Below are 27,488 nucleotides of genomic sequence, written 5' to 3'. Positions count from 1 at the left end.
AAAGAAAAAGGCTAGGTCATCGCAGTTTGCACCTCTATTCCGCGTGCGGTATGTTCGGAACGGTAAGGTAGGGAGTTGTGCATTCAATACCGATCAATCTATTGGTTGTTTTTAATGGATGCGGGGTTATTTGTGGGCATGCATGTGTAGTACAGTACTACTTACATAGAGCGTCGTTGCCACGTGGATTAAATCAGTTACTACTAGTAGTAGTAGTATTAGCTAGTAGTAGTACTAGTACTGAAAGAAAAAAATGAACTAATAAGGAGAAGCGCGCTTGGATCGCTAGCTCATAACTTAAGCCAACCAACGGCCTGAGCAAGAAAAAGATGTGGTTTCCGATCGAGTTGTGTGCATGCTTTGGCCTGGCGAATGATTGTTTTTTCATGTCAATCAAGAAGAAGAAAAACGACCAACGCGGGCAGTAGCTACTGTAGTAGAGATTGGCGGAGGAAATGGTCGTATTTAATTCATCGTCTCCTGCATGCGCGCGCGCGAGATGCCAGCCAGCCAGCTGGCTCCAGCGAGAAAAAAAAGTGGGGGGAGCCGGGAAGGAGAAAACGACCGAGAGACGTACTGCGTTGACTCGTCCAGACTGATGGAAGATGTGGGCCACGAGCGCCGTCCATCCATCGCGCGACCAACTGGAGGCAGGCGACGTACGTTCCCGGATTCGGGACACACGTGTGCGTGTGTGTGCGCGCGCGACGGATTAAACTTCCTTCCTCCAATATGTGGCTGTAATTCCCTTGAGGTGTTTCAGATCCTACAGCCAATCCCCAAAAAACAATTGCAATCAACAAAAAGAAGTAAAGAACACAGTTTTAAATGACACACTAAATAAATTTATTTACAGATGTACCATTAGCTTCTATATACATAAATATTTCATGCCAAAACAACAGATATGTATGACGACACTAGTGTGCCCTTGTGTTGGGACATCCGTCCACTCACCTCATTGGACCTTTTAACTATGACCCCAATCATGACATCCATTATGCCAGGCAACAACTCCTTCAAAGGTCCAACAGCTTGCAATATACTTTGTTTCACAAGGGTAAGTACTTCGATGGGGCATGATGCTAGCAATCGGTTTACATGTCCCAAATAGTTGCCTGATTCTGAAAGCTCGCCAATTACAGCATTTACATCATGCATTACCTGTGCATCAATGAATTTAACATTTTAATGAAAAAATCTAATATGTCAAACATATAAACTTCTATGCGATCTGCTCAGCATTGTTTTGCAGCATAATCAGGGTGCAACAAGGATTACTGAAGTAGGGGGAAGAAAACAGGGAAGCTGCTATTTACAGTGGAACAGTTATTTCAGTTCACATGCAAAAGAACATTACAGCCATGCCATTTTCTTGCCTTGTAAGTTGTAAGTGTCAACATGATGTGCTACCAACTACAGATTATTTTCTGAACTAACCCCGCCACATATGATGCTGGTGAAGCTAAAGTACAAGCAGTCAACTACTCAGCGCGCTGAATGCTGAACACTAAGTCTTTAGCAGGGGTTTAAACTATACAACTTATTGTCAACTTAATTTAGTAAATCCACTAACTTCAGATGAAGCATAACCGACAAGAGTAACACACAGTGTACACAGCTAAGATGATAACATTCAGAAGTGCTAGGTCTTAATCACTCAAATGACATGGTAAGAGTTCAAAGACTTTTGTAGATTCAACATACATATATGAGATCCTCGACAGGTCCAGACAGTGCCCACTCAGAATCTGCAGGAGAGCTTGAGCTCCCATCAGTAGCTTTACGTGCAGCCAGACCAGAAGAAAGCCATGTTGTATACCTTGTTGTACAGGGAGATGGAGGAAAACAAAAGGTCAGTCTCCAGTTGTTAACTCGTGAAACAGTAAGGTAAACAAATATCCTTTTTTACCCGCAAAAAAAAAAAAAAAATCCTTTGTGACAGTTATATCTTGAAATAAGCTGCAGCGACAAACGGAAGAATTTATCAGAGTGAGAGAAAACAAGAACCGCATCACTCCAGCAGGAGTGCAAACTTTTTAAGAGCTAAATACATTGCTTGAACAACAACGATTTCTGCTTCATTTGATTCTCATTCATTCCAACAGGGCTAATTGTGGCTGTAAGAGCAGAATCAAGACCGCCAGCAATTTCGTTGAATCTGGTGTAGTTGAACTAGTAGATATAAATTAGAAACATAGTTCTGAAGTGTGTCTAACAATAATGGAGATATGTATGCTTACCTCAGGGAAAAGTAGACACTAACATGCCAGTCGCATGAAATCTGTGTAAGCAGGCTCAGAGCGGAACTTTGTTACAGCAGACTTTGAAGGGCGGTAGCCTGCAGAAAAAACAATAGGTCAACCATGACCTCGAGTAATCGTAAGTGTTAGATTATATGTTTCGGTTAAGCTAGACTTGTAACACAAGTTAGGGTTTTAGGCTTAGTCGGTTGGCTCTACTATTTATATCCCTTGTACCCCAAACAGTTTTGTATCAATTGTGAGACATAATACAATCTTACATGGTATCAGACTAATCGATCCTGACCTATGGCGCCGCCGCCAAGCCGCCGCCGCCGCCCGGTTACTTCGACCGGCCAGCCAAGGCCGCCGCCGCCGCCGAGGCCTCGGCCTCTTCTACCCCTCCCACGGCTACTCCTCTCTCCTGCACGTACACCATAGCCGATGTCACCCCCTTCATACCTATTACTTTAGATCTTGCCCAACATAACTACTACCATTGGCGCCACCTCTTTGAGGTTCACCTCGGCGCCGCAACCTCCGTCATCACATCGCCGCCGACGCCGCCCTCGTCCCGACGACGCTCGCCGGATCACGCGTATGATCTCGCCATCATCCAATGGATCTACACACGCGTGTCCACGGAGATTTTCAATCTCGTTTTCCGTGAGGCCGCAACCGCCGCCGCCCTCTCGGGCGTCCCTCGCGCCGGCTCTTCCAGGACAACGCCGACGCCCGGATCAACAACCTCCACTCCGCGATCCGCAACACCCCTCGGGGGACTCCTCGCTCGCCGTCTCACGTCGGCGCATCCGGACGATGGCGGATGAGCTCCGCGAACCAGGCGATCCTATGCCTCGATCGCCGACTCATCAACATCCTTCTCCAAGGGCTCGGCGACCGGTTCAAGACTCAAGCGGCCATGATTCCTTCATGCAGCCCTCGCCCTTCCTTCAAGGAGATCCGGTCCCTGCTGCAGAACGCTGATGATGACCTCACACGGCGGGAGGCGCGGCCTCACGTCTTCGCCGCCTCCACCCGGCCGCCCCTGCTGCCTACTCCTGCACCGGCAGGCCCGACGAGCCAGCCCACTGCCGCGGCAGAACCCCCGTGATGGCGTGTATTTCACACGTTCGTTGGGCAACCCCAAGAGGAAGGTATGATGAGCACAGCAGCAAGTTTTCCCTCAGAAAGAAACCAAGGTTTATCGAACCAGGAGGAGCCAAGAAGCACGTTGAAGGTTGATGGCGGCGGGATGTAGTGCGGCGCAACACCGAGATTCCGGCGCCAACGTGGAACCCGCACAACACAACCAAAGTACTTTGCCCCAACGAAACAAGGTGAGGTTGTCAATCTCACCGGCTTGCCGTAACAAAGGATTAACCGTATTGTGTGGAAGATGATTGTTTGCAAGAGAAAACAGTAAAAACAAGTATTGCAGTAGATTGTATTTCAGTAAAGAGAATTGGACCGGGGTCCACAGCTCACTAGAGGTGTCTCTCCCATAAGACGAACAAGCATGTTGGGTGAACAAATTACGGCTTGGGCAATTGACAAATAAAGAGAGCATGACAATGCACATACATATCATGATGAGTATAGTGAGATTTAATTGGGCATTACGACAAAGTACATAGACCGCCATCCAACTGCATCTATGCCTAAAAAGTCCACCTTCAGTGTTATCATCCGAACCCCTCCAAGCATTAAGTTGCAAGCAACAGACAATTGCATTAAGTATGGTGCGTAATGTAATCAACAACTACATCCTTAGACATAGCATCAATGTTTTATCCCTAGTGGCAACAAGCACAACACAACCTTAGAACTTTCTGTCACCGTCCCAGTGTCAATGCAGTGCATGAACCCACTATCGAGCATAAGTACTCCCTCTTGGAGTTAAAAGCATCTACTTGGCCGCAGCATCTACTAGTAACGTGAGAGCATGCAAGATCATAAACAACACATAAGCATAACTTTGATAATCAACATAACAAGTATTCTCTATTCATCGGATCCCAACAAACGCAACATATAGAATTACATATAGATGATCTTGATCATGATAGGCAGCTCACAAGATCCGACAATGATAGCACAATGGGGAGAAGACAACCATCTAGCTACTGCTATGGACCCATAGTCCAGGGGTAGACTACTCACTCATCACTCCGGAGGCGACCATGGCGGTGTAGAGTCCTCCGGGAGATGATTCCCCCCTCCGGCAGGGTGCCGGAGGCGATCTCCAGGATCCCCCGAGATGGGATCGGCGGCGACGGCGTCTCAGTAATGTTTTCCGTATCGTGGCTCTCGGCATCGGGAAGTTTCGTCACGGAGGCTTTAAGTAGGCGGAAGGGCAAGTCGAGAGGGGGCACAGGGGCCCCGCATGACAGTGGCGGCGCGACCAAGGGGGGCCGCGCCGCCCTAGGGTTTGGCTCCCCGTGGCCCCACTTCCTTCCGTCTTCGGACTTCCGGAAGCTTCGTGAGAAAATAGGCCTCCGGGCTTTTATTTCGTCCAATTCCGAGAATATTTCTTTACTAGGATTTCTGAAACCAAAAACAGCAGAAAACAAAGAATCGGCACTTCGGCATCTTGTTAATAGGTTAGTTCCGTAAAATGCACGAATATGACATAAAGTGTGCATAAAACATGTAGATAACATCAATAATGTGGCATGGAACACAAGAAATTATCGATACGTTGGAGACGTATCAGCATCCCTAAGCTTAGTTCTCGCTCGTCCCGAGCAGGTAAAACGATAACAAAGATAATTTCTGGAGTGACATGCCATCATAAACTTGATCATACTATTTGTAAAGCATATGTAGAGAATGCAGCGATCAAAACAATGTGTATGACATGAGTAAACAAGTGAATCATAAAGCAAAGACTTTTCATGAATAGCACTTCAAGACAAGCATCAATAAGTCTTGCATAAGAGTTAACTCATAAAGCAATAATTCAAAGTAAAGGTATTGAAGCAACACAAAAGAAGATTAAGTTTCAGCGGTTGCTTTCAACTTGTAACATGTATATCTCATGGATATTGTCAACATAGAGTAATATAATAAGTGCAATAAGCAAGTATGTAGGAATCAATGCACAGTTCACACAAGTGTTTGCTTCTTGAGGTGGAGAGAAATAGGTGAACTGACTCAACATTGAAAGTAAAAGAATGGTCCTCATAGAGGAAAAGCATCGATTGCTATATTTGTGCTAGAGCTTTGATTTTGAAAACATGAAACAATTTTGTCAACGGTAGTAATAAAGCATATGCATCATGTAAATTATATCTTATAAGTTGCAAGCCTCATGCATAGTGTACTAATAGTGCCCGCACCTTGTCCTAATTAGCTTGGACTACCTGGATTATCACCGCAATACATATGCTTTAACCAAGTTTCACAAAGGGGTACCTCTATGCCGCCTCGTACAAAGGTCTAAGGAGAAAGCTCGCATTTGGATTTCTCGCTTTTGATTATTCTCAACTTAGACATCCATACCGGGACAACATAGACAACAGATAATGGACTCCTCTTTGAATGCTTTAAGCATTTGACAACAATTAATTCTTTTCTCATTAGAGATTTGAGGATATTTGTCCAAAACTGAAACTTCCACCATGAATCATGGCTTTAGTTAGCGGCCCAATGTTCTTCTCTCACAATATGCATGCTCAAACCATTCAACTCAAGTGTAGATCGCCCTTACTTCAGTACAAGACGAACATGCATAGCAACTCACATGAAATTCAACAATGAGTTGATGGCGTTCCCAGCAAACATGGTTATCGCACAACAAGCAACTTAATAAGAGATAAAGTGCATAATTACATATTCAATACTACAATAGTTTTTAAGGCTATTTTGTCCCATGAGCTATATATTGCAAAGGTGAATGATGGAATTTTAAAGGTAGCACTCAAGCAATTTACTTTGGAATGGCGGGAAAATACCATGTAGTATAGGTAGGTATGGTGGACACAAATGGCATAGTGGTTGGCTCAAGTATTTTGGATGCATGAGAAGTATTCCCTCTCGATACAAGGTTTAGGCTAGCAAGGTTATTTGAAACAAACACAAGGATGAACCGGTGCAGCAAAACTCACATAAAAGACATATTGAAAGCATTATAAGACTCTACACCGTCTTCCTTGTTGTTCAAACTCAAAACTAGAAATTATCTAGACCTCAGAGAAACCAAATATGCAAACCAAATTTTAGCATGCTCTATGTATTTCTTCATTAATGGGTGCAAAGCATATGATGCAAGAGCTTAAACATGAGCACAACAATTGCCAAGTATCACATTACCCAAGACATTTATAGCAATTACTACATGTATCATTTTCCAATTCCAACCATATAACAATTTAACGAAGGAGAAACTTCGCCATGAATACTATGAGTAGAAACCAAGGACATATTTGTCCATATGCTACAGCGGAGCGTGTATCTCTCCCATAAAGTGAATGCTAGGATCCATTTTATTCAAACAAAACAAAAACAAAAACAAACCGACGCTCCAAGAAAAAGCACATAAGATGTGGCCGAATAAAAATATAGTTTCAGGGGAGGAACCTGATAATTTGTCGATGAAGAAGGGGATGCCTTGGGCATCCCCAAGCTTAGACGCTTGAGTCTTCTTGATATATGCAGGGTGAACCACCGGGTGCATCCCCAAGCTTAGAGCTTTTACTCTTCTTGATCATGTTGCATCATACTCCTCTCTTGATCCTTGAAAACTTCCTCCACACCAAACTCGAAACAACTCATTAGAGGGTTAGTGCACAATATAAATTGACATATTCAGAGGTGACACAATCATTCTTAACACTTCTGGACATTGCATAATACTACTGGACATTAATGGATCAAAGAAATTCATCCAACATAGCGAAAGAGGCAATGCGAAATAAAAGGCAGAATCTGTCAAAACAGAACAGTTCGTATTGACGAATTTTAAAATGGCACCAGACTTGCTCAAATGAAAATGCTCAAATTGAATGAAAGGTTGCGTACATATCTGAGGATCATGCTCGTAAATTGGCATAATTTTCTGAGCTTCCTGCAGGGCAGTGGGCTCAGATTCGTGACAGCAAAGAAATCTGGAACTGCGCAGTAATCCAAATCTAGTACTTACTTTTCTATCAACGGCTTAACTTGGCACAACAAAACTCAAAACTAAGATAAGGAGAGGTTGCTACAGTAGTAAACAACTTCCAAGACACAAAATAAAAACAAAGTACTGTAGGTAAAAATATGGGTTGTCTCCCATAAGCGCTTTTCTGTAACGCCTTTCAGCTAGGCGCAGAAAGTGTAACTCAAGTGTTATCGAAGGGTGGTATTTCTACAGCGGGGTGTGGGCTCTTCTCAACCAGGCATATTATATTAGATACATAAGTTTTAGCATCTCCCTTTTCATTAGTCTTAGGCGTGCTACTCTCATCAAACAAATTTTCAGGAACAAACCAAGCATAATTATTTTCTAGTGCATCATTCATAGCTAGGAGCTTGCATGGTATTGGTGCTTTGATCTCCCCACCATCATCAATATTATTAGTGTATCTTATTCTATCCATATCCATCTTTTCAAGGAGACTAGCAAAATTAGTAGGAGAACCAAGCATATTAAATTTAGCAAAGACCTTTCTAGCTTCTCTTGCTAGACCACCAAATTCTCTAAGAAGGGTTTCTAAAACAAAATCTTTCTTTTCCCCCTCTTTCATATCACCAAGTGTGAAAAACATATGTTGGATTATAGGATTGAGATTAACAAATTTGATTTCCAACAAGCAAACTAAATGCGCAACAGCAATTTCATAAGTAGGCGCAAGGTCTACCAACTGTCTATCTTCAAAATTTTCAATGGTACTAACATGGTTGAAGAATTCTTCAATGTTATTTCTCCCAACTATAGACCCACGTCCTACCGGTATGTTCTTTGTGGTAAAATTAAAAGGAAACATGATGAAATAAGTAAAGTAAATGCTAGTAACTAATTTTTTTGTGTTTTCAATATAGCAAACAAGATAGCAAATAAAGTAAAACTAGCAACTAATTTTTTTGTGTTTTGATATAATGCAGCAAACAAAGTAGTAAATAAAACTAAGCAAGACAAAAACAAAGTAAAGAGATTGAGAAGTGGAGACTCCCCTTGCGGCGTGTCTTGATCTCCCCGGCAACGGCGCCGGAAAATATCTGGTGCGTAGTTGACGTGGAGTTAGAAATCTTTGTGGTGTAGCTTTTCTTCGGTTCGACAACGCGCCGTAAAATATGCTTGATGGCGTGTATTTCACACGTTCGTTGGGCAACCCCAAGAGGAAGGTATGATGAGCACAGCAGCAAGTTTTCCCTCGGAAAGAAACCAAGGTTTATCGAACCAGGAGGAGCCAAGAAGCACGTTGAAGGTTGATGGCGGCGGGATGTAGTGCGGCGCAACACCGGAGATTCCGGCGCCAACGTGGAACCCGCACAACACAACCAAAGTACTTTGCCCCAACGAAACAAGTGAGGTTGTCAATCTCACCGGCTTGCTGTAACAAAGGATTAACCGTATTGTGTGGAAGATGATTGTTTGCAGAGAAAACAAGTAAAAACAAGTATTGCAAGAGATTGTATTTCAAGTAAAGAGAATTGGACCGGGGTCCACAGGTCACTAGAGGTGTCTCGCCCATAAGACGAACAACATGTTGGGTGAACAAATTACAGCTTGGGCAATTGACAAATAAAGAGAGCATGACAATGCACATACATATCATGATGAGTATAGTGAGATTTAATTGGGCATTACGACAAAGTACATAGACCGCCATCCAACCGCATCTATGCCTAAAAAGTCCACCTTCAGGTTATCATCCGAACCCCTCCAAGTATTAAGTTGCAAGCAACAGACAATTGCATTAAGTATGGTGCGTAATGTAATCAACAACTACATCCTTAGACATAGCATCAATGTTTTATCCCTAGTGGCAACAACGACAACACAACCTTAGAACTTTCGTCACTCGTCCCAGGTGTCAATGCGGGCATGAACCCACTATCGAGCATAAGTACTCCCTCTTGGAGTTAAAAGCATCTACTTGGCCAGAGCATCTACTAGTAACGGAGAGCATGCAAGATCATAAACAACACATAAGCATAACTTTGATAATCAACATAACAAGTATTCTCTATTCATCGGATCCCAACAAACGCAACATATAGAATTACATATAGATGATCTTGATCATGATAGGCAGCTCACAAGATCCGACAATGATAGCACAATGGGGAGAAGACAACCATCTAGCTACTGCTATGGACCCATAGTCCAGGGGTAGACTACTCACTCATCACTCCGGAGGCGACCATGGCGGTGTAGAGTCCTCCGGGAGATGATTCCCCTCTCCGGCAGGGTGCCGGAGGCGATCTCCGTGGATCCCCCGAGATGGGATCGGCGGCGACGGCGTCTCGGCAATGTTTTCCGTATCGTGGCTCTCGGCACCGGAAGTTTCGTCACGGAGGCTTTAAGTAGGCGGAAGGGCAAGTCGAGAGGGGGCACAGGGGCCCCAGATGACAGTGGCGGCGCGGCCAAGGGGGGCCGCGCCGCCCTAGGGTTTGGCTCCCCCGTGGCCCCACTTCCTTCCGTCTTCGGACTTCCGGAAGCTTCGTGAGAAAATAGGCCTCCGGGCTTTTATTTCGTCCAATTCCGAGAATATTTCTTTACTAGGATTTCTGAAACCAAAAACAACGTAAAACAACGAATCGGCACTTCGGCATCTTGTTAATAGGTTAGTTCCAGAAAATGCACGAATATGACATAAAGTGTGCATAAAACATGTAGATAACATCAATAATGTGGCATGGAACACAAGAAATTATTGATACGTTGGAGACGTATCACCCCGGTACCGTTTCCAGCCTCGGCCGGGCAGCCTCCTCCTGGCTGGCGTCCGAGCCCCAACTACAAGGGCAAGAATCCGATGTACTGGCCGCCGCGATCTGCCACTCCACCAGCCGCCTTGACGCCCGCGCCAGCACCTGCCGCTCCTCCCGCTTGGCGCCCGCCACCAGCCAGCACCGACGCTCGCGCCAGACTCCGCCGCGCCGCCTACCTCGGCGCCCTCCTCATGATCCCCGGACCGGCATGGTTCGGGCTTGGTCCATGCCCCGGGCGGCCCCCTCTCCGATCGGCGCTCCTCCGCCTACGCAGTGCTCGGGCGCCGGGTCTTCGCCCCCACTCTGGTTCCCCTGGACTCCTCGGCCAGCGCGCCCCGCCGAACGCCTACCACGCCGCCCCAGCCTACTACGACGGGGGGATGCCATACATGCCATATCAGCACCCCCAGATGTTTCAGCCTTCGCCTGTCCTCATGCCACCTGCTCCAACTACCCCGATGCATCAACCGACCTCCGCTCCTTCACCGAGCTGGGACCAATCTGCGTTCTTGCAGGCCATGAACAACTTCGCTGCCCAGGGAAACTCAGGTATGGACTGGATTTTCGATTCCGGTGCTTCTAGTCACATGTCTGCTTCTAGTAATATGCTGTCAAATTTTTCCACCACACCACTTTCATCCATAGTCCTAGGAAACGGCACTACTATACCTATATATTGCGCCGGCCAAACCACCATACCTACACCCACCAAACAACTCCTCCTCCGTGATGTCCTTATTGCACCCGCGCTAATCAAAAACTTAATTTCTGTTCGTCAGTTCACCCGTGACAATCTTGTTTCTATGGAATTTGATCCGTTTGGTTTATCTGTGAAGGATTACCAGACCAAAGCGGAGATCGCTCGGTTCAATAGCCCCGGCGACCTCTACACTCTCCATGGCGCCGCCACCCACGACCCACCCACCTCCATGGCGGCGTCCGTCGACCTCTGGCATCACCGTCTCGACCACCCCCACAACGCTACCTTGTCTTCTATACTTAGCGAATTTTCAATAAATTGTAATAAGGATAATCATAATACCTCCATGTGTCCCTCTTGTCAGCAAGGAAAACATGTTCGCTTGCCCTTTAGTTCCTCTACTACTGTTAGTACCTTTCCTTTTGAACTTTTGCACTGCGATTTATGGACATCTCCCCATACTAGTGTCTCTGGCTTTAAATATTATCTAGTCGTTCTAGACGATTTCACACACTTTGTCCGGACTTTTCCTTTACGCAACAAATCGACGTACACACCATTTTCCTAAACTTTCAAAAATATGTCGCCACACACTTCTTTCTTCCCATTAAATTTATCCAATGTGACAACGGCAAAGAATTTGATAACTTTCAAAACCGAAACTTCTTTCTTCAACATGGCATTCTTCTCCGATTTTCATGCCCATACACTTCACCTCAAAACGGCAAGGCGAACGCTCGCTTCGCACAATAAACGACATCATTCGCACCCTTTTAATCCACTCCTCAATGCCACCAAAATTCTGGGCCGAAGCCTTACGCACAGCCACCTACTTACTTAACATCCGGCCTCACAAGTCCAACACAAACTCTACACCATTCTACTCTCTTTACCTTAGTCATCCCAACTACTACTGAACTTTCCGTCTTTGGCTGTCTTTGTTTTCCAAACACCGCCGCCATCTCCACCAACAAACTATCACCTCGCTCCATTCCTCGTGTCTTTCTAGGATACTCGATGAACACAAGGGTTATCGCTGCCTCGGATCTCGTCTCCGGCCGCGTCCACATCTCTCGGCACGTTACTTTTTCCGAGCATATCTTCCCTTTCTCCACACCGGACACCCTCCCAAACTCCCATTGACCCATCGCCTACCCTACATCATCCCATAGCTCACCCCGCTAGGTTTCCTCACCACTACACCGCTCCTACCGCCACCCCGGTGCCCCCCTCGCTCGCCGCGGCCGACCCTTCAACCGACTCCACCTGCCGCGACAGCGGGGTCGGCCGCTTCCTCTCGCCGCGTCCGCAGCTCCACCCGATACACCCATCTCCCTCGCCGCTCCTTCTCCACCTATTCCACCATCTTCGACGTCTGACTCATCCGCTGCGCCTGACGTCGTTGTTCATCCCACTCCACCTCTACCACCCAATGCTATTCCTACCCAAGCTCCCACAAATGATCACACAATGCGCACTCGGGCCAAAACGGGATTTCACGTTCCAAAAGGGCCGCGTCTCAATCTTCATGCCACCACTTCTCCGATCTCCCCCATCCCTAAAACCTACAAAAGTGCTCTTCTCGATCCTCACCGGGCTGCCGCTATGCGTGATGAGTTTTCTCGCTCTCATTCACAATGATACATGGCGCCTTGTTCCTCGCCCTGTCGGTGCAAATATTGTTTCCGGCAAATGGGTTTTCCGCCAAAAATTTCTCTCCGACGGAACTCTCTCTCGCTACAAGGCTCGCCGGGTTTGTCGTGGTTTCTCTCGACAAAGACGGCATCGACTACGACGAGACCTTCTCTCCTCGTTGTCAAGCCTAGCACTATTCGCACCGTTCTTAGCATCGCCACTTCCTCTTCTTGGCCCATTCACCAACTCGATGTCAAAAATGCCTTTCTTCATGGTGCTCTCCAAGAAACCGTTTATTGTCAACAACCTTTAGGCTTCGAAGACTCCTCTCGCTCCCGATCATGTTTGTCTCCTTCAAAAATCTCTTTATGGTCTCAAACAAGCCCCTAGGGCTTGGTTCCAACGTTTTTCAACTTACATTCAAACAATCGGTTTCACTCCCTCTCTCACCGACACCTCTCTTTTTGTCTATCACACTTCCACACACACAGCCTTATCTTCTTCTTTATGTTGATGATATCATTCTCACTCGCTTCCACTAAAACTTTTCTTGATCATATTATTACACCGCTTAACTCTGAATTCTCTATGACCGATCTTGGTGTGCTTCATCATTTTCTTGGCATCATCGTTACACGTGACTCTAATGGTATTTTTCTTTCCCAACGTCAGCACATTCTAGATCTTCTCAACCGCGCAGCATGATTGACTGTCAGCCTGCTCGTACACTCGTTGACACTAGCGCCAAACTCTCCGCCGATGACGAACCATTCTCGAACCCAACTCTCTACCGTAGCATTGCGGGTGCACTACAATACCTTACTCTAACACGCCCAGAAATATCTTATTCTGTCCAACAAGTCTGCCTATATATGCATGATCCACGAGTTCCTCACTACAATCACATGAAACGCACTCTTAGATATCTAAAAGGAACATTAGATTATTGCCTTCACATAAACACCACTTCACCTACCAGTTTGACAAAGATACTCGATGCGGATCTGGGCTGGATGCCCCGACACTCGTCGGTCCACGTCCGGATATCGTGTTTTTATGGGTAACAATTTGCTTTCATGGTCTTCTAAGCGACAGGTTACGGTTTCACGCTCGTCTGCGTAAGCTGAGTATCGAGCTGTTGCACATGCAAGCTTGCCGAGACAGTTTGGCTACGGCAGCTTGTTGGCTGAACTTCATCGTCCCATCCAAAGCAGGCCACTATTGTTTATTGTGATAATATTTCAGCGGTTTACATGTCCAAAGAATCCAGTTCAAGCATCGGCGGACAAAGCATATTGAGATAGATATTCACTTCGTCAGGGAGAAAGTTGCTTTGGGCCAAGTTCGAGTTCTTCATGTTCCCACTACAGCACAGTCGCCGACATCTTTACCAAGGGACTGCCAACACAGCCGTTTCATGACATCCGTTTCAGTCTCAACGTGATTGAACCCCACGTTGACACTGCGGGGGGATGTTAGATTATATGTTTCGGTTAAGCTAGACTTGTAACACAAGTTAGGGTTTTAGGCTTAGTCGGTTGGCTCTACTATTTATATCCCTTGTACCCCAAACAGTTTTGTATCAATTGTGAGACATAATACAATCTTACAGTAAGCATCAATCCTAGAATTTAGAGATACATATGTGTTGAGCTCGGCAAGTCTATGTTGCTACAAAATAAATACCTAAGATAGAAGACGTTATCGGAGGTGCAAGCTAGACCTACCGATTCCCCTTTCTGGAAGGATTGATGGAAGTCAAACAGGAGTTTTTTTCTAGGGGTTTTTTCGAAGTGGGTAATGGTATGCGTACCCGCTTTTAGGAAGATATATGGCTAGGAAATACTTCTTTGGTTCACCAGTATCCGTCGTTGTATAATATTGTACACCATAAGAATGTCACTGTTACACAGGTGTTAGCGCAAACACCATTGAATATTACTTTCCTAAGGGTGTTAAGTGGTAACAAATGGACCGCATGCTTGCAATTATGTCGGAAGCTTATGATGGTAAATTTAAATGAAGAAGATGACCGTTTTGTTTGGAATTTGACAATGAATGGTTTATTTACTGTGTAGTCGATGTATGAGGATCTTATGTGTGATCATACTACATTTCTGAGAAAATACCTTTGGAAGGTTAAAATTCTCCTTAAGATTAAGACTTTTATGTGGGTTTTGAGTAATAAGGTACTATTAACTAAGGATAATTTAGCTAAACGTCACTGGAGTGGTTGTACAAAATGTGTTTTCTGTGGGGAACAAGAGACCATTCAACACCTTTTCATTGAATATCCTTTGGCTAAGCTTTTATGGCGTACGGTAAATTTTGCTTATGATCTTCCACCTCGACCAATATTACTAATATGTTTGGTAATTGGTTAAACGGAGTAGATAGACAATCTAAGGCTTTTATCCGGATTGGGGTTTCTGCTTTATGTTGCTCTATTTGGAGGGTCAGAAATGATATATTTTTTAACAAAAAAGTCTCTTTTCATTTCTTGCATGTTATCCACATGGTCTCCCATTGGGTCCAGCTTTGGGCCCTACTCTCACCGGAGGGGCAGCGGGATGCCATGACTTTTGGATGCACACGACTCCTGATGGTCGCTCAGGATATCTTGTGCCAGGCTGGTTGGCGACATACTAGAAGACTTTGCTGATGTGTAGTCATAGTATGTGTTTGTTTTGATGGTTGATTTTTGTATCAATCCTCGGTGATGTGTGAGTTGTAAACAATACTTTTCTGAACAATATTCTAATAAATGGCCGTGTGCATCGTCATGATGCAGAAGCCGGGGTATACCCCATTTCGAAAAAAAAACATACACAGGCAGGCTCTGCAAGCAAGCTTAGTATCGTAGTAGATTTAGCAGACCAAATGCTAGAAAAAACAAACACTCCATAGCATAATGAAGAATACCTTCAAGAAAATCAAGAAACCTTAAGCTCCCTTTGTAGTTTTTCAGGAACTCTTTAGGTTTTCCAGGATAACAGGCCCCAGGTTTTCCTTTCATGATTGCAGAATGGACTTCTTTAAGTATTGAATTTGCAAGAAAATCAAAAATATGGAGTCCAAAGTTTGCTGCAAATGAAAGAAGAGTTAATAAGATGTAAACCCATCTAAGCCCATATGCAGCATTTAGCTTCAAAGTAATAATGAATTATCTTAACAGATTACCTGATGAAGATATTTCCAAAATAAATTTGCAGTCTTTTTCTGTACATTGTATTATCCGCTGATAATCATCCTCCAGATCATCAGAAGATACCCCAGAAACAGCTTTTGCATAGTTTTGAGGAACAATTTTCTGAATTAATGGGGACACCACTGTTGCACGGAAAAGCTCTTCAGCTGAAGATGTGTTGTCAATAGCAGCATAAGCGCGCAAGCAGTTGTATATTACTTTTGCATCCCGATGACCAACCACAAAGCAACGCTCCAAGGTACCATCAAGTAGTTTTGTAGCGCCTTCGACTCTCTTCTCCATGTTCTCAATAAAAGGAAGGTCCTATACTGTCATTATGTAATAGACTAGGACAAAACCCGTGCTTCGCTACGGAGCAAATCGCAAGCCTATTCTAATATTATTAAATACATTATAAAATATATTTTAATATGATATCCATAAAATATCATATTTATTGAAATATTTTTCTAAAAATTTGATCATACTTTTTTTCCTTGACTTTTCAGAAACATATAAACCTTACTTATTAAAATGGAAGAGAATATTGAAATCATACCCATAGCTGAGAATTTAGAATCCGCGGGTTGTTCTTGTTGGGAGCGATTTCAGCAGCATGTGGCCGGGCCAACTCATGTCAACTTGTAGAGCCTAAAATAGGAGCTTTGGACTGATCAAGATAGCTTGGTAAGATTCACAAAGACAAAATTGCAAGCACATTTATGGTTCGAGTTCAGCTGTTCTGAATTCAGAAAAAGGAGATTCAGAAACCTCCGTTCATAAAAGGAACACCTGCGCAGTTTGTTGGGTGTACGGCATGGGAGGCGCTTGGCCAGAGGCCAACCGGAGGAGCTTCTCTCGCTTCATGGAGGACGCTGGCTCCAGCGGCCGCCTCCCCTCGACGAGCCTAAGCGTTGTTAATCAGGTAATCATGAGCTCTGACAGGCGTGAAAAATAGGCTTCAAACTGAACACCGTATGTGGAAAAGCAATCTGACAAAGGCGGCGGGGAGGTTGCCATGGTCAGACACCATGCACCAGGCCGGGGCAGCGTCAGCCCAGGGCAAGCCCTTGAGTAGCCTCCATGGCTACCATATCAACTGATCGAGTCCGTGACCGCATCCAAGAGAGACCTCCATCTGCTCGGGAACCTTGGCACGGAGGGCATGGAGGCGCGCTGATGCAGCTCATCGAGGCCCTTGTTCGAAGCATCCTATCTGCAATTCTTCAAATCACCTCTCAACCCGAGCAATTCTTCAAATCACCTATCCGCTCCGAGATAAATTCGCTTCATAGTGATTTCGAATTTTCCAAGATGAAAAATTGAAAATCGACATCGTCGGTGTAAGTCGATCTCTCCTCGGGCGTATATGTCTCTCTGCTGATCCCGTGACGCGATCCTAGAGTTCCGGACGGCGCGTTCATCCAAGCGGTCATGGCCCTCGGCCCAGCTTCTCCTGAGTTTTCGGGGAGATGAGATCCGTCGGGATTGACTTGGTTTGGGGAGATCCGGGTGGCTTGGGTTTCTCAGGCTGGTACTGGTACGATTGGATCTAGATTCCCTGTGCGGGTTGTGAAACAAGAGAAATAACTGAACCGGTACGGTGGCATGAGTGCGTATTATGCGTTTTGGTGGGAGGGCAAAACGGTCCAAAAAAAGCGTTGACGAAACTTTTTGGCAGAAACCTTAGCTCCTTTATTATTAGTGATGTAACTCAAGAAAGCTGCCACAGCGCTGCAACCGTGATAAAGTTGAAATTCAAATGTTCTATATAGCTAATTACTTCTCCTCAATGCCACCCTGTATGAAGGTGGTCATATTTTCTTCTATTCGTGACGAGTATTGTTTTCTCCTCAATACCACCCTGTACGAAGGTGGTCATATTTTTTTTCTATTCGTGATGAGTATTGTTAATCTCAAGAAGATGAGTTTGCGGGCCCCTCGCTCCCCCACTTGTGGCACCGCACACTTTTATTGATTCTGGAGTTTGTACACCACCTTTATGTAACTTAAAATTGTTTCATGCTCCATCTCTACATTGTATCTCTGCCGATTTGTCGCTCAACACCCTTTTTAAAATCCAGGTCACTACTTTTTTTTCTTAAAGTTGATTGACCTTTGTAACCCTGGTCTTATGCTGAATATTATTTTTTTGCTTTTAAATCAACTACTTCTAAATATATTTTTAATTTGCTATTCCTTTATTAATGAGTACATGATGAATCTATTTCGGTCGGTTCTTCCTCTTTCGCAGGCATACCATTTTGGAAACCACCAGTGCATGCTAATCTGCTCCATTCTCTCTTCCAAAGAACTCGCACACCATTAAAATATATAGAGATTAGAGAAAATCAGGGAAATTCAGGATGCGGACCAATCACGACAATTAGTGCATATGTGCAAGGAAATTCACGATACTCCGACGAAAAAAGAGAGCTTGGGACGCATGCTAGTTTGGCGGCGCCTGGGAAGCGCATTTATTTATGGGCGACCATGGGGGACGGGGGCACGCCAGGGTCTCTGGGTGGGGTATAGAGGCGGGGGCGGAGCCGGGCCCATTATGTTCCTCGGCAGAGGAAGCTGGGTGGGGTATAGAGGCGCCCCTCGCATGGGTTTGGCCCTCGTCCCCGTCTCTCTTCTTTCAGAGATGCCTTCCCACACGATTAGAGAAAATCAGGGAAATTCAGGATGCGGACCAATCACGACAATTAGTGCATATGTGCAAGGAAATTCACGATACTCCGACGAAAAAAGAGAGCTTGGGACGCATGCTAGTTTGGCGGCGCCTGGGAAGCGCATTTATTTATGGGCGACCATGGGGGACGGGGGCACGCCAGGGTCTCTGGGTGCGGGCCCATTATGTTCCTCGGCAGAGGAAGCTGGGTGGGGTATAGAGGCGCCCCTCTCATGGGTTTGGCCCTCGTCCCCGTCTCTCTTCTTTCAGAGATGCCTTCCCACACTTATTGCATGCTCTTGCTGCTCTCCTTTCAATTACACCCTGTCTGCGTTTAATTTCTCCACAAGTCCATTAATTAGGCAAACCAACTACCGTTTATAATTTAGAGTCCAGCATCAGCATATGCAATGCTTCCTGATCATCATTCATCAGATCTTTTCTACCTTGCTGATAATCCAGTCGGTTAGCGAGTATATGAAGCGGCCAAAGCCCCTATAGGAGAGCGAGGTGGGACTATTCTAGCAATTATAATAAGCTCATCATCTCTGTTTTATCGTGTTGTTAAATTTAGAGTACAGCACCTAGCCTGCAAAAGGAGATGGGCCGGACCAACTCCTATTATATGGGCAGACCAAATTAGTTAGGCAGATTACCAATTGCACACACAAAAAATGTTTGATCAGCCGATTACAGATGAAGGCAGCTCTGATGTGCTCGTGTGCTCGCGGAATGAATTCAGAAAAAGAGCCAGTACAATCACGCAACTTTATCAGCTGGGAACTGACAAAAAGGATCTATAATTCAAACCGAACACGGCCAGCTCGGTAGTCACTTCTTCCGAAATAACTGCAATCGGCACAGCCTCAACACTTGCCGCGGACATGCAAGAGGACAATAATATCAGAAAAATTAACTGGTGAGGCAAATCGGCTCCTGCTCGAGCTTCACCGGTCGGAGAAGGCAGTAGCTGTTGTACTTGTATCCATCTCGTGACGTGCTGTATGTCTTCATCAACAAACACCGCGGAGCCTACCCGACGACGCTCCCGCCGCCTAGCCGGTCGCCACGGCCAGATCGAGATCTCGCACCTGCCGCACCGACCTCATAGTGGGGCCTGGGATCGGCTTGGAGGACGCGGAGAAACAACTATTTGGTCTTCGACGGTGGCTCAGTCGTATCTGGCCTAGTGGAGAGCTGCCCCTGCTAGTCTCGGCACGGCGTGAGCTCTGTGGTCGTGCGCAGCTTCAGCGTTGGTGGTGGAGCAATGGAGCCATTCGTTCGGCCAGGGTGGGAGAAGAAAAATAACAAACTGTGAGAAAAAGAATAAACGAACTGGTATGGCATGGCAGGTTCAGTATTATGCGATTTGGTGGGAGGGCAAAACAGTCCCAAAAAAAGCGTTGACGAAATTTTTTGGCAGAAACCTTAGCTCCTTTATTATTAGGTATAGATAAGAATCATATATATGTGCGTTAAAATGTAATGCTGTACGTACTATATCAATGAGTGCTGCAAATACAAAATCAGGTTGGCACTTTGCTACCAAACCTATCACGCGGAACTACCTGTATTCATTTTGCATTGCAATTTTTTAAGTGGTTTGTTTCAACAACGTAAATAGACATGGAACACTGGGAAAACTGCAAACGAAGGCCGAGCTACACGTAGCCCTTTATGTTCAAACACTCAGAATTCGTATTTATTTTTTTAAAAAAATCTAAAATAAAATTATTGAGATAGCCAATGATGTATACTACAATGGTGTAAAATCTTAATACAAACTACTTTATATTCTAGGCTACACAAAAGACAAATTCTGCCAAATTTTATAGTGAATAGTACACATTTCAAGACTACTAATTTTTTTAGAATTTGTCAATTTGGTGTAGCCTAGAATACAAATCATTTTGCATTGAGATTTTGCACCATTGTAACATACATCATTGGCTACCTCTAAGATTTCGTTTCAGATTTTTTCGAAACTTTGAAATAAGAATTTTAAGTCTTTGAAAATAAAAAGCTACATGTACCTCGGCCTCCAAAATATATATTAGAATTTAGAAGTTCCTGAGAACCAACAGTATCTGTTGGCACAAACCTGTGTGTGGCTGATGTAGAATTTTGCATTGCAATCTTTTAAGTGGTTTGTTTCAACAACGTAAATAGACATGGAACACTACTTATATATTAGAATTTAGAAGTTCCTGAGAACCAGCAGTATCTGTTGGCACAAACCTGTGTGTGGCTGATGTAGAATTTGAGCCGGTTCATTCTCGCTGGCGATTTTTCTAAGCGAATGCTTTGCGTTTCTCTGACATCAGTCCCTGCCCCCAAATTAGTGTCATTGCCAAAGTACCCCTTGTCAGCTGAACCAATCCCAACATTTGATGAATCAGATGGTGCTGTTGGTAATTCCTTGATTAGTTTCTCGACCTGAATGAACAAAATTAACCTTTAGGTTTCAGAAACAACACGACACGGGTAAAGCAATTTGGTAAACACGCGCTCCCTCGGGATGCTGGGTGGAGGAACAGCGGAGTTGAGGCAACCGGCCGGCCGATTGGCGAGGGGTGGTGCCGGTGGCGACAGAGCAACGGGAGGGGAGGAGGGATTTGCGTCGATAAAGTGGTGGGGTTCTTTTGTTCTCTCGCCGACAGAGCGGGCCCGTCCCCACTTTTCTCTCGTCCGGAGCTAGTCTCCGATCGTACCCCGGGGGGCCGGGGATGGCATGGGCTCTCCGGACGGATGAAAGGCCTAATCCAAACGAAAACGAGAAACCGGGGACGCGACTGAGCCGTTATCGTCCATCCGAATGAAAAAAAAAAGGACGTCCTGGGTCCTCGTCGGGGAGAGAGCTTGGATGCTCTAATGCTCATATGTTGGTGCCGCTGCCCCGTTGGTGTCTTGACAAAAGAGAAGTTCCGTTAAAACCGGAGTTCTAATTCCAGGTTGGAGTAGCTTGAGGTGATTCCGACGATGACATATATTCATGTACAATGTTGCCGCCCTTTCTCTGTTCTCTGAAGCGACGAAACGCTGACCTTTTGGAACTTGGGTAACTTGCTGCCCTGGTTTGATCTAAGGTTACACACTTCAAACTTCGGCACGCACGTACCTTTCCCTGTTTCCCCTGTAAACATCACAGTATCAGACGAAATGGCCGGCTGCCTAATCCGCATCAACGAACACCCAATTTCAGGCTCAGACCCTTTATCCATGAGTTGTGTGCAGCTGAAGCTATCCTCGCCCTCCCCCAGGTCAGGTCAAAGTCTATGGACGAATGGAGGAAGATGCCACAAAGAGGGGAAGGAAGACTCCGGAGGCCAGACCGATGCGTGCCGCCGAAGTGAAGCGACCTCGCGTGGTGGCGAACTGTAGCAGGCCACAGGCACTGCACCTGCTTCTGGTGTTGCGGTATTGCCGCTATCCATCACGAAAGCAGTTTGTGGTTTGTGCCATCTACACCTTTGTGCACTTGTGCAGGAGAGCTCTGATGAGTCCTGCGGAATGGCGCGTCCGTTACCTAGCTACTCCTACGTGGATACGTTATCCTCTGTACGTGGCAAGCTCAAGTGCCGTGTGAACACTCAGTCATGTACCTCTGGCCCCGTGTGAACTGTGGTTGAGTCTTTAGTCCAAGCTTCAAGCTTAACTTGCACCAAGGAAAACTGTATCTATCTATAAGTATATATGATGACGAGCCATTTGAAAATCGCAATTGGATCGTGTGTGGCCTGAGATCAATCGATTGTGGTGAAGATAATGAAAGAAGTATCAGTACAGATTAAGGCTTAGCCTACTGGTCGGAAAGTGTTTGTGCTTTCTCACCCACACCCGAGTTTAAGTGCTCCTACCAATTTTAACGGATGTTATAACTTTCTTCTTAATGAAAAAGCCTCAGGATCCTCCCTATCGGTCTAGTTTTTTAAGCACTACTACTACTATATCAGTGAGCGAGAGAACTGATCGGGTCGGTGAATCTCAGACTAGATACGGTCATAAATATCTCCGAGTCAAGGTTGACACGACCTAGTAGTCATTCTTCATCCTGTTGATACGATTATAAGTATCTTAGTCACGGTTCAGTGGTTCACACGAGCTAGTCAAGGCAATAAGGCATTCCAGTATGTTCTGCTGGCTCATCATGATTCATGACGTGATGGATCTATCAACTCTCGGTTTGTACATGATGGTCGATTGTTATTTGCCGGACGCATGTATCAGCAACTCATGCCAGGCTGTATGATGTTTTGCTGTTCTATACTGAGGATTGTCGAGGAAAGTAGTGTACGTATTGGGTTATTATTCACGAAAAAGAAAGACAAAGTTGCCGAAAGGTTAGGCGTGGATGGAGGTGTATGTTTTTTACGAGAGCAAAATGCAAATGCATAAGTTTAGGTACACAAGTTATTCATTCCGTGTTGGCGCCCCGATCCATTCCTCTTTTCCCGAGAAAACTGTTGCTTGCCTCTTTCTCGCGGACGATGAGACCCTCGGTTGCTCCTTGACATCTTGCTTGCCTAGCCGTTGTGCCCGCCAATGCTATGATCGGGCATCCGCCTTTTATGCTGATTCCAATTGTTAGTGCCCCTTTTTTCTTGATCGATCCCATTAAGCCTACAATGACCGAACATTTTACTCTGTGCGTCAATTTCATGCCACCGTTGACTTGGCCTCCTTCTTAGCACGTAGATACTCATCTCCGATCGTAGTTGTATCTCCTTTTCTTTTCTTCCTAATTTGGATGGATACATATAACCGACGTGCGACACCAAACGGTATGCCAAGATTACACAAGGTCCTCGAGTTCCGGGACGCAAGATTACAATGACATGCTCATTCAAATTCTACATAATTTTGAATTGTATGATTTCTCGTGTCAGAAAACAAAACACATGATACGCAAAAAAAAGAACTTATCGGATGTAGTGTAAGGGAGTCCATAGGGGAAGATATGGATCCCATCTGGCCCAAATTAGTTGAGGTGGCTGGGATTGGGTGACTCAATCACATATATACTAATGAAATTAAACAACCAACACATGCATGACAAATTCCTAAAGATTAATCTCCTCTAAAAACTAGTATTACGTAAAAAAAGGATACATTACTTGGAACCAGAGATAGTAGGAACGTAGAAGGTTGTATTTAGGGTCTCAAGGTGGGATCCCAGTTGAATCTCACTTTTAGTGTATTTTGACTTTTCTGGTTTAAATTATTGTGTCAAAATTACACTAGAAAAAGAAAAATGTACTACAAGAATTGCGACTTTGGTGAAATCCCACTTACACCCTAGTTGTATTATTCCAAATTGAGGACCAGGCATGGACTCGACGGTGTACACTATAGCAAGTCAGCAACACGCTCCATGAAGCGATGGACATGGCATATACTAGTGCGTTCGAGAAGAAGAGGCAAGCTGGATTCCCGCACGCACGTACGTATATGGCAGCAGGCAGGAGACGGCACGGTACATGCAGGAGCTACGTATGTACGGAGTACGGCGCATCATCTCACGGCGCTCATCTCACTCTCGTCCCCACACCAGATACAAGTGTGCGGGCAATCGCCGCTAGCTGCCTCCGTCGACAGTGTAGACCTGTAGAGGTGAGGTGGGTGAGCAGTCTGCCCGGAGACGCTTCGCCCGCTCGCGACGGCAGCAAAACCGTGCGCCTCCGGCCGCCATCCCGCGCGAGCTATAGCGCTGAGTTCTGTTGCGTGACGGCTGCGGCGAAGGGGACATGGTATCCTATCCTCGGTACTTGACCAGACTGGTTGTTGTTGACAGAGTTATTCAAAGGGTGGCTGTTGCGGACACACCATGCCAATGCCATTCCCGGTCCGGCGACATCACCGTCGTCGCCGTCACATCGATCGTGCGCCGCTGACATTTCGAGCTTGTTGCGTCCGCGCGCGCTGACGAGAACGCGGTGGGTTGGAGTCGGACGGAGCCGCCGGCAACTTGCAAACCGCTTCGCCGGCTCGCCGCTGGTGCCAGGCGCGCGGTATGGGCCGCCGTACTATACTCTCCGGTGGCAACTCTGGAACCTTCTCTTGGTGAAGGCCAGATACCAGACTAGCCATGTGATCAGCTGGCTCCAAATCAACTGCGTTTTCGCTCATAGTACGTCTAGAAGCGCCTATTACAAAAGAAATACATCTTAAATCTATTTCGAAATGTTTAAAAAAGAACGAAAAAATCCTGAGTGTATATCTGACATTCTAAGTTAGCTCACAGAGGTTTGGCAAGAAAAAAAAGAACGTTTTATGTGGCTTACGTAAAAACATTGTCTCGCGAAAAGCTATTCTAGAGCGCCGAAAATTATCTTCTTTGCAAGGGCAACAGAAAACTTTGTGTGCGACAATATAATGTATGTATGTACATCTCGATTAATTTTTACAAGTCTCGGAGATTTTAAAGTACATTTTTTAGGTGGTGGGTGCATTTACACCTATGACCCAAAATGGATTTCCGCACATTTCTCTTCCAATTTTCAATCTGGATGATACATGATTGACAAAGCGGGATTGTGAGCACATGCTCTCTATCTCCAACCTTGTTGAAAGGCTCCTCTCCCTTCTCACTCCTCTCCCCCTCTTCTCTGGCAGCTTTGTTGGCCGGAGAGGGTGGTGGAGAGGATGTCGGCCCCCTCCTGTCCATAGTACTACCAAATTTGTCATGGTTTACCGTCATGCTGCTGGGGTGGTTCTGGTCGGAGCTTGCAGGAAATTTCCAGCGCCTGGTGGGGGCGGTGAGATGGTTTGTGTTGCTTCAAAGGTTGAAGCCATGGGCGAACTATGGCGTCCCTCTTCTTCACCTTCGAAAAAAGCCTGATGCAACACTTCCTGATCTCGGGGTTGCTGGAGTCTCTACTGTTATACCATTGAATTTGTATGCAAAAGAAGTTTTCAACGGTATAACTTTTGTGGTAAATATTTCATATCTTGTTGACCAAATTAACGATCAAAGTTCTTCTCAAATCTAGAAATGTGCTTATAAACTAGTATGGGGGAGTAGATTAAAAGACCTCATCAGAAGCGACATACTATTACTCCCTTCGCCCGGATTTATAGGATCCATGCGTATCCCTAGATCATCAACATGAACATCAACCTGATATGTATAATATAAATTATCTAATATATAATTTATTTATTACTAGAAGGTTATTAGAATGTAGAACATCAAAACTTTCTACTAATTGTATTGCGTTGATATATGTTTTATAACATATACCTTGTACTGCTCCCTCCGACCCAATTTATAGGATCCACGCGTATCTCTAGATTATCAACTTGATCAACATAATATAAATTATATGATATAAAAATTATATTATTAGAAAGTAGACCATCGAAACTTTCTAATGGTATATATTTTATAATATATACCTTATATTACGTTAGTTAAATTTATGATCTACGGACACACGTCGAACCTTCAATTACTATGTACGGATAGTCGGATACACGGTGGACTGTAGCTAGTAGTGAGAAACGAGCATTGCAGCTGTCGACGTAATTGCAGAGACAGTTGAGCGCATACAGAACAAGTTGTTAATGAACGCAGCAAAATTGCAGAGAGAGAGAGAGAGAGAGAGAGAGAGAGAGAGAGAGAGAGAGAGAGAGCTGAACATTTGGGACAATTTTCAGACATTTTTTTCTTTCTTTACTGGACTCGAGATTTCCAAAGGTGTGCAAAATGCAAGTATCTATCGTCACATGGCCACATTCCTTGACGCACGCACGCACTCTGTATCACCCAACTCACCCATGCCCTGCGTATGTATCACTCTACTAGTATGTCTGTACTGTAATACAACTGGTGTACACACGCGGCGGGCAGTGAAGGGCTACTTTTTACGCGTCTTGTCGGCGGGTCCCACGGCGAAGCTGCCCAGCTCGGCGGCACGGAGGCGCAGCGCGGCGCGGAAGACGCCGTTGACGGCGTCGGACAGACGGTCCAGCAGCGCCGCCAGCTCCTCCGTCCGCTTCTCCACCTCCTGCGCCGCGGCGAGCACCGACGCCTCGTCTGCGGTGGTGTCGAGGGCCGATGCGAGCTTGCGGACGGCCTCGTCCACGGCGTCCACCTCGCTGGTCTTGGCGGCGGCGAGGAGGGCCAGCTGGGTGGAGAGCGCGTTGAAGGGCTCCGCCCACGGGAGGTCGCTGGAGAGGACGAGGGGGGTCAAGGAGGCGGGGTTGGGGTTGCTGCTGTCGGAGGCGAGGATGGTGGCCGCGGCTGCCGCGGCGAGGGAGGAGACGGCGTTGACGGCGAGGAGGACCCGGGCGGTGGGGGTGAGCTGGCGGCCGGCGCCGCGGGGCGGGTTGGCGAACGGCACGGACGGGAGCGGCACGGGCGGCGAGGGAGCCCCGCCGTGGTCGGCGAGCGCGGCGCGCGCGCGCTGGGCGGAGGACGGGGACGAGGAGAGGAGGTGGAGCGCGAGGCGGGAGAGGAGGCGGCGGCGGCGCAGGCGGTCGACGCGGGCGGCGATGGCGTTGCAGGCGTCGAGGAGCGCGACGCCCGCGTCGAGGTGCGCGGCGACGGCGGCGGTGTCGGCGGAGGCGGCGGAGGAGAGCGCGGGCACGGCGTCGGCGAGCGTGGCCGCGAGGAGGTCGGCCAGCCGCGCGAGCGCCGCGAGCGGGGAGGCCGGGAGCGGGAGCAGGCTCGCCAGGCGCGCGGCGAGCGCGGCGTCGAAGCGGGAGACCACGCCCGGTGCGGCCGCCGGCTTGCGGTGGCCCTTGGCGGAGTGGATGGGGAGGAGCGCGTGGTACTTGTCGGTGAGGAACATCTGGGCTAGCTGGTGGCTGGCGGTGCGCGTGTGGGCAAAGCTCGCGGCGGCGCTGGATGGATGGACGAGCAAGACGAGAGAGACGATGGCAGGGGGAGGGGGATTATAATGGTGGAGGTGTGAAACGGGGCAGCGGAGATGATGGGAAAAGCGTTTGTCCCCGGCAACGACGCGTCTCCGGGAAGGTGATGGGATGACGATGACGATGGGGGCTGCACGGAGCAACGTGGGCCCAACGCGTAAGACGCGTACCGGAAACACTTCGTTGGGTTTGCCTTTTGCCTTCTTCACGCTACTCTTTTCCATTCTTTTTCGTCGTCTAGACTATTTTCCGTTT

General features: G+C 46.4%; 1 protein-coding gene and 1 pseudogene across 1 annotated transcript; both read right to left on the bottom strand.

Annotated features, from left to right (window-relative positions):
- Nucleotides 1-712: 712 nt before the first annotated feature.
- On the bottom strand, nucleotides 713-24,196 carry LOC124671134 (annotated as a pseudogene).
- A 1,817-nt stretch (nucleotides 24,197-26,013) lies between these two features.
- LOC124678816 lies at nucleotides 26,014-27,168 on the bottom strand. Its single transcript, XM_047214668.1, has one exon. It carries the CDS (start codon nucleotides 27,149-27,151, stop codon nucleotides 26,216-26,218), a length of 936 nt encoding a protein of 311 aa, XP_047070624.1. The 5' UTR covers nucleotides 27,152-27,168; the 3' UTR covers nucleotides 26,014-26,215.
- Nucleotides 27,169-27,488: the final 320 nt, after the last annotated feature.

The sequence above is a fragment of the Lolium rigidum genome, chromosome 7 (assembly GCF_022539505.1).
Source record: "Lolium rigidum isolate FL_2022 chromosome 7, APGP_CSIRO_Lrig_0.1, whole genome shotgun sequence".
In the NCBI taxonomy this organism is placed as follows: Eukaryota; Viridiplantae; Streptophyta; class Magnoliopsida; order Poales; family Poaceae; genus Lolium; species Lolium rigidum.
The sequence above is the reverse complement of the archived record's forward strand: the minus strand, read 5'-3'. Positions and strand labels throughout refer to the sequence as shown.

Bases quoted from the DNA above. Each gene is read 5' to 3' on its own strand.
- LOC124678816 (XM_047214668.1), bottom strand. From the start codon at position 27,151: ATGTTCCTCACCGACAAGTACCACGCGCTCCTCCCCATCCACTCCGCC.